Source organism: Vipera ursinii, assembly GCF_947247035.1.
Source record: "Vipera ursinii genome assembly, chromosome: 12".
Taxonomy (NCBI): Eukaryota; Metazoa; Chordata; class Lepidosauria; order Squamata; family Viperidae; genus Vipera; species Vipera ursinii.
Genome location: NC_139525.1, coordinates 679,073 through 692,094, shown reverse-complemented (window position 1 = coordinate 692,094; position 13,022 = coordinate 679,073). Strand labels below are relative to the sequence as shown.

Here is a 13,022-nt window from a genome sequence, read left to right as displayed (position 1 = left end):
ATCTCCCTGTTACTCACATGAGCGCTTCGATGGATTTGGGTTTGATGAAAATCGCAATTGGGTAGAGTTGTGCTTGCTGCAATCTTTTGATCGCGTTGCCCGACACGTCGAGGATACAATGCTTCCCCTGGAGGAGGGCAGGGCATCCGTTATGACGCAGCCTTTGCACTTTCGCACTTTCAAGACGCTTTGCCACCGTCCCCACCCCAAACTCAACAGGAGGACCACAACCCAAAGGAGCCGAGATGCCGGCAGACAACACCTGCTAGGTGGCTGGTTTATTTACAGTGTTTTAGAATTTAAATGAGATTGTGGCTTAAGGTCATCACCATGTATGCATCAGCTCCTGCATGAAATAGCAGCAGGAGCGTCAAAACAAGCTGATCCGAAACCCGACATAAACCAGCCGGGACCAAAGTCTGCTGCTTGGTTTGACAGTGGACAGAATACGGGTAATTCGTGAACTGAACGATGCCACAAGTCCTGAGCAGCCACTTGGCCATGCGGTATTTTGACCAAGAATGATGCAGCCCCTGGTGCCGGACTCACCCGCTCAGCCACCGCCCGCACAGACTGGACGCTGGTTCCATAGAGATTGTCGTTGAACTGCCCAGCTTCAATAAATTTGCTGTCCTGAATGTCCTTCTCCATCTGCTCCCGTGATGCCACAAAGTGATAATCTTGTCCGTCAACTTCATTTTCACGCCGTGGCCTGGTAGTGTCTGAAAGAAAATATATTTGCTTTTTCTGTGGTTCAGAGCGCAGCCTCTTCTTACACTTCTACAGGCATGGCTGACCTTGACCGTACAGCTTGGCCTTTTAACTTCTGCTGCGAAAAAAGCACCAACCCATGGATATGAACACTCACTCTCTTCTCACACGAACACCCAGAGCACGAGGCCTAAAGCATCACTCTGGAAGACATACGTGTCCCTTAAATCTTCCTCCCCCCCAAATACAAGAGAGCCGTTGCTTACGAGGCACACAGGATCCAAACTTGTGTGGAAATTCTGAGATGAGGTCATCGTTGACTCTGTCTTTCATGGGCCCCAAAACAATCACTGGCCTGGCATAGTGAACTACAAAGATAGTCAAAAAGACAATGAGGAGTTTTGGAGACCAGTCGCTGGTCAGCTCTGAAGTTCAAAGCTATTCGGGAAAAATAACATGCAGATCTAAGTTGTTTGTCCTCCGAAAAGATGAGGATGGACCAGCCTTTTTTGCAACTTACTTTCTTGCCTTGTCACAGGTTCGTATGACAGAATTGTGTCCTCTTGTCCTTCTGAAAGAATTGGAAAGAATCAGCTGGCCTTGCAGCAACAACTCCCCCCCCCACCTCTCTGCCAAATGGCAACTGCTATTAATTTCTGACATTTTCACTTTTCCTTAGCTGTCTGGGGGAGGCAAAGGTTTCCCTCCATTATAGACACATTTTCCACTCAGCTCAATCGTTGGGGAACCATCTCTGAGGGGACTCCCATTTATAGCAGCCCAGGCAGCCGGCCCTAAAGACGAGGGACTGATAGTTCAGCAACGTAATTGGCCTTCCCTCCTCTTCCTTACTTAGTAGATTGGATCCCATGAGAGGAAGAGGTTGGGGGGTTCAAGAGGGCTTCCGTGCCAATGGAAACGGGGCATAAATCTCACATCTGATCCAAAGTCCCTTACCTACTCTTTTGCACCTTAGTCAACTATATGAGTCAATGGGGGCAAAGCTCAATATGTAAATAAGATACTATTCAGGCTTTAGCCTCTGCTACTGGAAATCAATCCATTCTACCCGTTCGACTGACTTATGCAACGCTCCAATCCCAAGCGCTGGGAAGCAGCCAAAAGGAGCTATCGATCCAAAGAACAGACTGAGACCCCGGCCGCCACCCTGAGGACGAACAAACAAGAGATACTTACTGGAACTGCTCTCACTGTCACTGGTGTTTGATGTCACACCCTCTGCAACCAAGAAAGAGACCTGGATTTAATACACACAGATGGACAGCAGGGGACCAGCTGTTGATGGCCACAAGTACTGGGGACGGGGAGTGGGGGGAGAGGAGCACAAGGCCCTCTGCTTCGGTGCATTCTTGGACGGGCGCCTAGCTGATCCACTCCACTCAGGAAGTAACTACATGTAGTTGTGGATTGCTTTCCCAAACAAGACTCCAGCAGGGACTATTAGCTCTCTTCCTCCATCACCCTCTCCAGCAGGCATACGAGAGCAGCTCAGGCACAAGCAGGGTTGAAGCGCAAACCGCCCTGTTCCTGGCCAGCTTCCCCTTTGTCCCCCGAGAGCGCAACCCGCCACTGAGAGTTGCAGAGAAGGGAAGAGAGGAGGGGAGGCACTGAGAGCAGACAAACGACAGGAAAGAAACTACAGGGCTGCCCAACTGAGGTGTTCCCATTCTGACAGTAGGGGAGAAAAGGCGTTCACACACACAGGGTAAACACAGCAAAGTTCAAGGATCTAATGGTGGGGGGAAGGAGTTTCCTGATACGTGCCCGGCCCAATTTCTTTCCTTGGCTGGCACCTGGCTGTAAGGACGATCCCAGCCTTTCTCCTGGCCAACTCACTGCACTGCTGGTAGCCCTATCCAGGAAGAGGCTCCTAAGACCGATCAGCAAGTGCTAAGAGAGGTCTCTTCTTTGGAAGGAGGCCGCCAGTCTGTGTGGAGTAGCGGCTATGAGGAGGCTGGGCTCGTGGGAGCTGAATCTAGGCCAAGCGTCCCACGAGCTCCCTTCCGGTCACAGACATGCTAGCAATGGAAAGTGATCGTGTGCAGTGAAGTTCCACTTACTCAGGTTCTTTGCGCCATAATAATCGTCACTTAACCCCGGGAAGTCCTGATTCACAGCCAGCCAGAGGGGAGAGCAAGGGGAGAGGAAGACGGAGAGAAGGAAAGAGAAAGTGGGGGAGAGAGACAGGGCCAGGACAGCATTAGTGACAGGAGTGCAGAATGGCTGAGAGCTGCAACAGCAAGTGAAGTTAAAGCTCATGACCAACTTTTCCTAAGATCTTGTGTCCCCAAAACTCCTCATTTGAGCATGTTCTCTAGAAGGTAAGACGGGCCAAACTTGCTCCAAAAGAAGCCCAGAGAGCAGACACCAAGGCAGAAGTCCCCAGCTGCCTCTCTGTACCAGGATCACCAGGTTCTGCAGCACCAAGCAGAGCCCCTTGTTCCGAGACGATCTACCCCGGGGCTACTGGGGGGATATCACTTATACAGAGCAGTGTAGCCCAAGAATCATACACACACACCCCGCAAATGGTATCTGCTGCTCCTCTCCGCCAATCCCCGGACACTGGTCCCCCTCCCACTGCCACAGGAGTCGATTCTTCATTTATCACCAGAACTGGTAAGCACTCGCTGGAGACCTCAGTGGAGTGACTAGCCTGCAATCACCGTAAGCGAGAGCAGGATCGCGCACCAAAGATCAGCCTGGCTGCAGAGAGCACAGGGTGAGTTATTCTCAGCTCTGATGCTAGTCCTCTCCACACAGAGCCTCTGCACCTGCCCGGGTCTAGGCAGAGCCCAGCAATCCGGCCTCTTGCACAGGAGTTGCTCTCTCTTGCATCCTAATCCTCGACTGCTTTTCTGGCCAAGGGCACGAGAGGGGCACAGCTCTGCGACCCGGCCTCTGCTTTGGAAGGAGAAGTTCTGGAATCCAATCCCCGCAACTTCAGTCAAAGGAATCGGAGGGCAGGCAACAAAAAGTGCTGGAAAGGCGCTGGGAGTCGAGAAAAAAGAGGAGGCTAAACGGTCGCGTAACGTAGCTGGAGGCAGAGGCCGGTAGCTCTGCGAAGGTGGCGCGAGAGCATAAAGCTGCCCTTCCGGGAGAGAGAGAGCACACAAAACCTGCTGCTTTTGTAAGGGCATCTCTAGTCATGTTGTATAAATTGTGGGATGTGCGCAAACCTGCTCCTTTATCCTAGCTTATTGGGCAGGGAAAGGAGCTGCTGCTGTCGGGGGGGGGGGCAAGCTCCACCCCAAAGGCATTCGGGGAGGGGGGGTGTCAGCTGTGAGGCTTCAGCTCTTGGCTACAGGGAGACGGCTGAGCAAATAAGGGGCGTCGGGAAGAGTGAACTGCTCCGGGCTGGAACAATCGCTGCAAGCAAAGGCGGAGGCCCACTTCGGCAAGCGAGGCTGAGCAAGGAACCAGGAGGAGCCAGCAGCCTCTTCCGGAGCCAAAGGCTCAGCCGTTCCTTCCTGTAACGCTGCCTCTGAACCCTTTGGCCACCCATCTGCTCGCAGCCGTGAACGGGGACAACCTTTTCAGGATCCTGACCAGAGCCTTCCCTGAGCATCATCGTCATTCAGACGGGCCGATGCTCCCCTAGACAGCTGAGGTAAGGCAGGATCCACCGAGCCTCCCAGGTCTGGGGCCAGGATGCCCCCCCCGCCCCCCAAGGAAGCAGCAGCAGCAGCAGCTGGGGCTCCCAGAGAGAATCCGAGCAGGGCAGCTGCTACTTACGTTCCTGTCCGCTGCTTTCCTGAGCCAAGTTCTCTTTGCTCTTGTAAAAGGGGAATTTTCGAGAGAGACGGAAACTCTTTTTACGTTTCGTTTTGATCAACTGTGAAGAAGGGGAAGATGCAAGGGGTGCAGAAGGAAACAACAAAAACAAAAAGGACAAAAAACAATGGCGTTTAAAGCATGCAAGAAAAATTAAAATGAACAGACAACGGTGATCGGTGTCAGGGAAGCTGCCCCTCAAATGAAATCATGGAAATTAAATGGAAATGGGAAACGGAAGAGGAAAATTAAGGGGGGAGGAAATGATCTTGAGGGATGGTGGAAGACGACTGACAGTTTTCATTGCCACAATAACAAGGAGGGGTCCCCACAGCCGGGCTCTCCAACAGTCCGTGGAGGAATTCACTGTCCCGGCCTTCCGCAAACTCCTTGAGCCGACCTCAGGGAATTCAGGTCAGGCCACCGGAAACTGTCCTGGACCGCAGAAGTGGAGAACTTCGCTGGACGAAGTCTGAGGACGTCCTATCTGGGGCAGGGGAGGGGGGCTTCTAGAGACGCTCTTCCTGCAGACCGAGACCCCTCGGTTCAACCGTCACCTAAGCAGCACCGGCCAGAGCACACCTTGCAGGAACTGTGCTTGCCATCCCAATCGGACTTCATTCAAGACCCTTCCCTACTCCTCACACTCACACTCACACGCAAACAAGCAGCACTTACCCGGTTGGATTCGATCATCCCTGTCCGAGCATGGAACTTCACCGTTTTCAAGCGTGCCCGTTCCTTTTTTTCCACTCTGACAGCACCAAGAAAAAGAAAGAGCTTTAACGGTGACTTTGATCCCACTCTGACCCCTCTTCCTGCCTCACCCAGATCTTTCTTTCTCAAGAATCTCACAGAAATTATTGGCAGAGCTGATTCCTCAGGCCTTCAGGGTAAGGTAAAACAGAAGCTCAAAAATCCACACAACCTCCATCACGAGCAGAATTTTCTTTACCACCTGGAAATTCACTGTGCTTGACAGCAAAACACAGGCCCACGTCGCCCTGGCCCTGAAGTCCGTTTCAGCTCTTCCTGACAACCCACCTCAAGAAAAGTGACGCAATTGGCCAAAGGCGAGAACCGTCCAGTGAAAACCCACCGCCACAAGGGCCTCCGCGGCCAAACAAGTCCTCACCTCTTCTTGCTGGGAATGACTCCGATCTGCTCGCTCTCGCCGTGAGGGGTCACCAGCCTCGCCTGCCACCACTCGTCATCCGAGGCGTTGATGACGTGCAAAATGTCCCCATAAGAAAAACTGAGTCCCTGGCTGGGCAAGCAGCTGTCCCGAGTTCGGTCATAGTCAAAGAGGGCTCTGTCCAGGGATAAGGCAGGTTAGCAGGATGGCCAGAGGGCCCTTAGTTGTCTCCACACCCCGAAGCCTCCCCCCGCCCTGTCTCTGCTGGACGCAACGCAGCTGTCCCCCTCTCCTTTCTCAAGCTCCCCTTCCTTTGGAAAAGTGGGCCTCTCTCTCCAGGTCCATCCCGGTGACTCTGACTCCTGGCTACCAAAAAGGCCCACCTTTTACTCCAACCACATTATCACCACAGCCCTGGCATAGGCTTGCCATGCACAGAACCAGGAGGGTTGGTCTTTTGCAAGTTCCTCTTACTGCCACCAGGGGACGCAATTTTGTCTGCCTCTGCCCAAGTTAAGGGTTCACTTCCTGTTCGGCACAAAGAACCCAGGAAAATGTGTTGGCTGAGGCGAGATCAGGCTTTCCCATCTGGCAAAACAAGCCTTGTAATTACCACAACCAGCAGCTTGTCCATTTCATCAGTTGCAGTTAAATTGTGCCCGAAACTACTCCACCCAAAGGGCTGACTATCCTCTCCCAGTGCAAAAGGATTTGCAGAGCACTGCCTCAATCTCCTCAGGAGCAGCCAAGAACATGATGTGCAAGATGGGGTCGGAAATCCTGACTACTTTGCCACTGAAAAGAGAAGCTGAGCTGGGAGGCATTTGCGAGGGCGGACTATTCCAGAAGACCCCCACCCAAGCCACGAGCCCAGGCATCTCGGCAGCTGGACCAAAAAGGCCGGCACGTATTATGAGCAGCTCACACCAGGGTGGGATGGGGTGGGGGAGCGCAGAGGAGCCCAGCGGCCGATGCAGCCGACCGCTTGCTAGAGTCCTGCTCCGGGGCAACAGACTTATTGGCTTGTACCTCTGTCCTCTAGCAGGCACAGAATCCGTCAACATAGCCCAGAAGAGCAGCAGCCAGCAATGGCCAGAAGCCGCTTCAGGGTGAAAAGCGAGCCAAAGGCTGAGATCTTATGGAGAGTTTGTCTCCTTTCTACATTGAGAAGATTCAACGGTACTTTGCAGAAGAGGCTCACCCACACGGTCAGTGCATGCCGAACATGCTCAACCATGGTTAACTAAGCCAAGGTTTACCCAATTCGATTTCAGGATTTGTAGCACACAAGCAGATCATATGGCTGGATTAGCTCAACGCGCGTGGCTAAACTGTGCTTGGAAAGTTTTTGATCAAATGGGCCCCGTGAACTCTGAGGACCTGAGAATCACAAGCTATCCAAGAGCGCTCCGCTGGACAAGGCCACTACATCCCACACTCTGGAGGCCTCGTGCGATGCCTTGCTCCGGTGCAGGAAGGCTATGCTGCCTTTGGGGTGCTGCCCAAAATGGAAGCAACGTTTCAGGAAGACGGGAAATTGCTGAGCCACAGGCAGAGGTCATGCAATTAGAATTATGACGGCTGAAAAATGGCTAAACTTTGTTGTAACCAATTAAAATCAAAGGGTCCCACTAACTAGGCTTTAACCCATCAGCATTCTCAGCAAGTGGCACCACAAGGCCCCTTTTTCTGGGGGAAGAGAATTAGAGATCACATTGAATGCAGCACAGTAACAAAAAAATTTAGTCTGAAGAGGGCAACGTGCCCTTCAACACCCACCAAAAGGGTCATTATGCATACCGGACATAGAGGGACCGCTTCTCACTCGTCCGAAGTGAACCAGACCCCGAACTCATGCTGCTGTTCATCATCTGCTCTCGGAGGTCATGGATCTTGGACTCAAAGCGGCTGTACTCTGCAAACACAAAGGAGGGCAGGTTGGGTTGGGGTCCCTCCAGGCTCCGCTTTTCACACACAAGGGACAAGCAAGCAGCCGGCCAGAGCCCTCACCTGTGGAACTCCCGCTCCGTGCACTCTTGACTTGCCAGGCCCCGGGCCAAACACGCTGCACACCTGGAGACAGGTGTCAGCCTTTGAGAAAGCCATGGCTCACTGAGGTGTGACAAATAGGCTAAGGAGGCAACGACGGTAACCAGGACCGATCAGATGGTATTCAGAATGCTGCATTTAGAGTAGCATTATGGTTGAGATCACTCCCTCTCAGAAATGCTACTAGGGAAGGATGTAGAAAGAGGCAGCTTATTAAACATCTTCCTCACTAAGGTGAGACTGAGCAGGCTGGGTTTACATCAAGAAGGCAGTTGAAGAGCTACCAACACAGGAGGAGCACCTCACATCGGGGGAAGGATGGAGAGGAGGCGCAGGGTTTTTTGTTCCTTTTACAATCCCAGAACCCGCCTGAACCAACAAAACTGGCTGATCAGAGGCAGAGGATATTCAAGTAGTATTTCCCGAGACTGACAGTAAACATTTAGCATCAATTACCACAAATATTTCAATGGCTAAAGATGCTGTTGTGTTTTAGGAGACTTGGCACTATTAACAGTAAACAGCAGTTCAAAAGTCCATTAACGGCATCTGGCTCTTGTTGGGGATAAGATCACGGTAAAATTAACAGAGCTGTGGTTTAATGCCCAAAGCGCTTGAACTGTTTGAAAACATTCCTAAAGACATTGGAAAACATGCACCGATGGGGCTCTATTAACCTTCCACGCGCTGCATTTGCCAGCATCCAGATTATGCAAGCAAAGGGTTACATAAAGACAGTCTTGGGTTTACCATTTACTTCAAGGTTATGCCTTTTCCACAGCACATCTTCATGCATCGTGTATACTGGCTTAAGGTTAAGCAACATTATTACACAGAAGCCTGCATAAGGTAGAGGTGGGTTATTTTGAGAATTTACAATTTAATAAGATCAATGTGCAGAGGACCTTATAAAATCAAGTCCCCAAGAACAGTAGACTTTTCACGCTGCCACCAGTTAATTTCTAATTACCGTACTTCCATCAGCAGTAATTCTGCTCCAATAGCAGAGAAACACCTTCATCACTTTCCAAAATTCAGAATATTAATAAATAATACAACCAAGGAATCCCAATTCAGCATTAAACTTTGTTAGTAAAATGAAACAAATCATCTCTGTTGGAAGTTTAAACCAGGTACGCTGAACAGCATGTTCTCTAAACTAAACAGTTAAAAACAAAAGCAGGAAAACTGTCGTCTGTTTTGCTAGGAACTTTTATCCAATCCTTCCATTTTGGCCTCTACGTGCATTGCCTATAAACTCTGAAACACCGGAACGCCTAAAAAACATGGAAGTCAAAAGCAAAGCCCCAAGTATGTAGTATTATTGATTTTTCAAATGCCAATTTATTTGATTTTATTACAGGATGACTGATTTAATTCCTTCAATCCCAGGTGTTCGTTTTAAGATGTATTTTATGCAGATAAGTCATTTTTATCATTTGCTGGGGTTCTTTGTTCACATGCTCCAATTCGATCTTCTTGATCGCTTTCTTATATGTTGCCTTTCTCCCCACTCTCATTGTGGACCCCTCAGTCCTACAGGCTTAGAAAGTTATGTTTTTATTTTATTCAGTGAGCTGGCAAGGACTCAGCCACCCACCCCAAGCATCAATATGGATCAACCCCTTACAGCAGCCGAGCCGTGACCAATATTGATCCAGTTTTCCAAAGTATCAACAGAGAATGTAGAAATAACAGGCGTGGGCTAAGTCACCTTCAGGAACAATGGGTTTACATAAATGTAAGAAAAATCATTGAATATGAATACGCACCATGCTGCGGGCACATATGTGGCTTGACCGATGCTGCAGGAGATTCTATGGAAAGGCAACGATCGGTGCATGGAAATGCCCTGACCCCATTTATGCTCCAAAGTGTGTTTTCCCGTATCCTAAGCCTTCTCCCCTGGACCGAGCAGGGTTCTGGGCCTCCCTCACAGGGTCTTCTTGGAGAGAAAGACTTCCAGTCGTTGCCTTCAAGGCTGAGGACTGAAGGGGGCAAAGCGGCAGGTACTGTCCCAACCACCCTCCTTGGGCCGGTTTGAAACAGCTAAGCCACAATCACAGTGGTGAAATGTCAAGAGATTAAAATAAGAGGCCCTTCTTTAACCTCAGATGATGAAGGGCAGAGACTCTGACGGCCTGAAGCAAGGCGCTCTCTAGCTCTGCACCACTCCTGGAGCTCCCGTCAGCCTACTGATAACAAACATTTTACATGGCAAAATTTTCCCTTTTTTGCCATGGGTGTGCGTGCGTGTGTGTCCAATTTCACATTAATCAGCACATGCCTCTCGCCGGCAGCACAAGCAGTCTCGAACCCAACGGGTCCCTGCCAAGAGCAGACCTAGCACCCGTCCTCACCTGCAAACGCCACTCGAGGCTGGGCAGATTTCAGGGCAACAGCCTGAAAGGGGAGCACGGACAGCCGAGAGCAGCTCTGTGACATCCTTCCACTACTTACAACCTCCCCCACGGAGGGACAAACGGAAAGGCTGTTTCTGCCCTGCTGCTTGGCGAGGCAGCAAAGGCTCGGTTTCCAGCGCCCGGGGCAGAGGGCGGCCTGCTCCGATCAGCCTCTCGTGAAAACAATAATGCGGAGCGGTGGGGGGGGGGGAAAGCGTCACCGAGGCGGGCAAGGAAAGCAGGCCAGCTCTGCTAGCAGAAGGTGCTTTCAGCTGCACTGAAAGGCTTTTTTCTTCTTTTCTTTTCTTTGGGGGGGGCAAAGCAGATCACGTGGTGAACCAGCCCACATCTCGCTTGAATTAAGTGCAGGAAGCTGTCCACCAGGTCAGACCATGGAGGATTGTCTTGAACTAATAAATATTCCCCCAAATTCTGGGAAGCTGCTAACAATATGATCCCAACAGCTACCCCCTCGTGGACAGAGCAGACACAAGGATCTCTCTCTCTCCCCTCCCCCCTCCCCATCAGCTCTGCATTGGCCAAGAAACAGCTAAGGAGAGACAAAGGAAGATAACCTGGCTTGTCGATAGCAACTAGCAGCCGGCCGCGCCTGCACTTATGTCTGGGCCTTTGGCATTCTCAGGCAACTTTCCTGTGATCCCATGATTCAACACGTGGGGGGGGGGTTAGAATTCCTTAAAGATTCTTAGGGACTGTGTTGGTGCTTCTGCTTCTCCCTCGTAAGGCTTCTCACCTTTATTACATTTTAAATGTACAGTCAGGTAAGCAGTTTCATGAACTTTGTTGGTAAATGGTTTAACGTTTTCAAAATAAATAAATCCTAGTTATTGAACACTTTCAAGGCAAGGTCTGAGAAAAGAAGCAGAGGACTAACATTGCAGCTTATTTTGGGTCAGAGATGAATCTATTCTGCATCCAGAGGTTCTACAAACTAATTCAAAACAAGTTCAAAAAAGATGGTGGTGTCTTTACTTATATCACCACCAGGATACTTTGTAGATTTTCAGGGCCTCAGCTTTATCCCTCAGGACTTTAAATCCATGAGACTATTATTTCATTTCACCTCCCACAATTGTACAATAACACTGATCGTTTTCCACACATTTACAGTATTTTTTGTGAACCAAAATCCCACTCTCCTATCGACGTTTCTATGTAAAACCAGGTTCGCATCCACGCTGCAAAGCCCTCTCCTTAAAAAGTGCACTTTATACAAGTGTCAGAGCACACAAAGTCTCATGACAAGCAGGAATTGAGCGTGCCACATTAACCACATTGGTTAACTCAGCTCATTCTGGTTAGGAAGATTAATTCCCTCTTCCTCTTTACAGCTATCAGCATTTCAACTGCAAGTTCCACACAGCAACAAGTCAGAGAGAAAGTAAGCCAAACCAAGCAAGAATTTCCTACACACAAGACCTCCTTTCTCAGGGACAGAGAATGGAGAGTCGTGCCAGTTGTCAGAGGCAGGACGATTCACTCCAGGAGCAGAACAGGTCATCTGCTAGCTTCACGCCGGTCCTCTCTGAAACAGGTGCAAGATTCAGCCAGACCAAGCAAGCACTATTTCAGCCACAAAGTTCAAAAGTCAGCAAGATTTTGTGACCATGATTATTACAAACTGGCAATAAATGTCCCCGAGTCTACATGCGGAGCTACCAAGTGTAACTGTCTGCTGTGGGTAGACTCACATTCATTCAGCCGAGACTAAAAAATTGATAGTTCAAAAACTTCCCACGGAATTTGAAAATTGGTCACGCTTGCGGGATATCAGGGCTTTTTCTTTGACCACGACGGAGAACCTGTATAATTCAGCTGTCGCTGAACTGCAGCCACATTAGACGGGACTGTTCAACAACGTTTGGAAAGCCATCGATTCTGCTACCTTTTCTGTTGTGTCGCCCTGTTGTACGCAACACAACTCTTCTATCTCCAGCACAAGAGAAGACGATTAGCAGCCTTCAGCTGCCTTAATAAAACTGCTGCCCAAAAGTCGATCTGAGACTGTTTTCTGGCGATTGGCACTCGGTCGTGGGTTTTTTTTTTCACATTACACTTCGGGCAGGCCCGGGTCTCCCGTTCTCCGGGGGGACAGACACAACGCGAGCCGGCTTTGCACCGCGGAGACTACGGAGGGGCCGATGGGCGGGCCGTTCCCAAAGATCCTTTCCCACGGGGCCCCGCTTCCCACACGGCGGCCAGCCAAGAGACGGACCCGCCGGGCTCCAGGCGCCGGGCAGGTGGCCGGGCGGGCCCCGCGAGGGCAGCTGCTCGGGCCCCCCCCCCGCCCGCTCCGGCGCCTTCCCGCTTCCCTCCCCCCCGGCGCAAAGCCCCCCCCCCCGCCCGGCCGCCCCCGCCCGCCCCCGCCCGGAACGGCCAAGCTCTGGGCGGCGGCGGGGGGTGGGGGCCCGGCTGGAGCGGGAGGCGCCCGCGGAGCCCGCTCACCTGCCCGCCGCCGCCGCCGCCGCCGCCCCGCCTCCCCGTCCGCACACAAAGCCCGGCCGGCCGGTGGGTCGCCCGGGCGGGAAGGAGGAGGGGCGGCCTCGCGCTGGGCTCTGCCCAATCGCCGCGCCGCTCCGCCCGCCGCGCCCAACCGGATTTCGCGCTGCCGACCCGCCCCTCCACCCCGTCCAATCGCCGCCCGAACTCTCTCGCAATTGGTGCGGCCCCACGCTCCGAGGTTGGCCCGATCGCCGCCGCGCCCCGCGGCAGGCCACGCCCCGCGTTTTTCTACGTCAACGTCCTCCTCGGCCAATCGGCGGCCGCGCCGCTCATCCCCGGGTAACCCCAGGCGGGCGCCTTATTTGCATACCGAGCGCCGCCCTCGCTGCCCGGCCCCGACGCGCGTTAACGCGTGCACACGATACGCGGGAAGGGGCGGGGCGCAGCGGGAAAAGAGCAGCGGAAAG

General features: G+C 51.9%; 1 protein-coding gene across 4 annotated transcripts in view; it reads right to left on the bottom strand.

Annotated features, from left to right (window-relative positions):
- The window catches only part of DLG3 (discs large MAGUK scaffold protein 3), a 38,312-nt gene that overhangs the window by 3,491 nt on the left and 21,799 nt on the right, over positions 1 to 13,022 (bottom strand). For all 4 annotated transcript variants that reach the window (XM_083372089.1, XM_083372090.1, XM_083372091.1 and 1 more), the window contains 9 exons: positions 7,442 to 7,556; positions 5,642 to 5,818; positions 5,185 to 5,260; positions 4,468 to 4,567; positions 1,909 to 1,950; positions 1,232 to 1,282; positions 978 to 1,079; positions 550 to 722; positions 18 to 127 (listed from right to left, as the gene is read on the bottom strand). In XM_083372089.1, the coding sequence (XP_083228215.1) occupies positions 18 to 127; positions 550 to 722; positions 978 to 1,079; positions 1,232 to 1,282; positions 1,909 to 1,950; positions 4,468 to 4,567; positions 5,185 to 5,260; positions 5,642 to 5,818; positions 7,442 to 7,556 (946 nt within the window). The remainder of the gene's footprint in view (positions 1 to 17; positions 128 to 549; positions 723 to 977; positions 1,080 to 1,231; positions 1,283 to 1,908; positions 1,951 to 4,467; positions 4,568 to 5,184; positions 5,261 to 5,641; positions 5,819 to 7,441; positions 7,557 to 13,022) is intronic.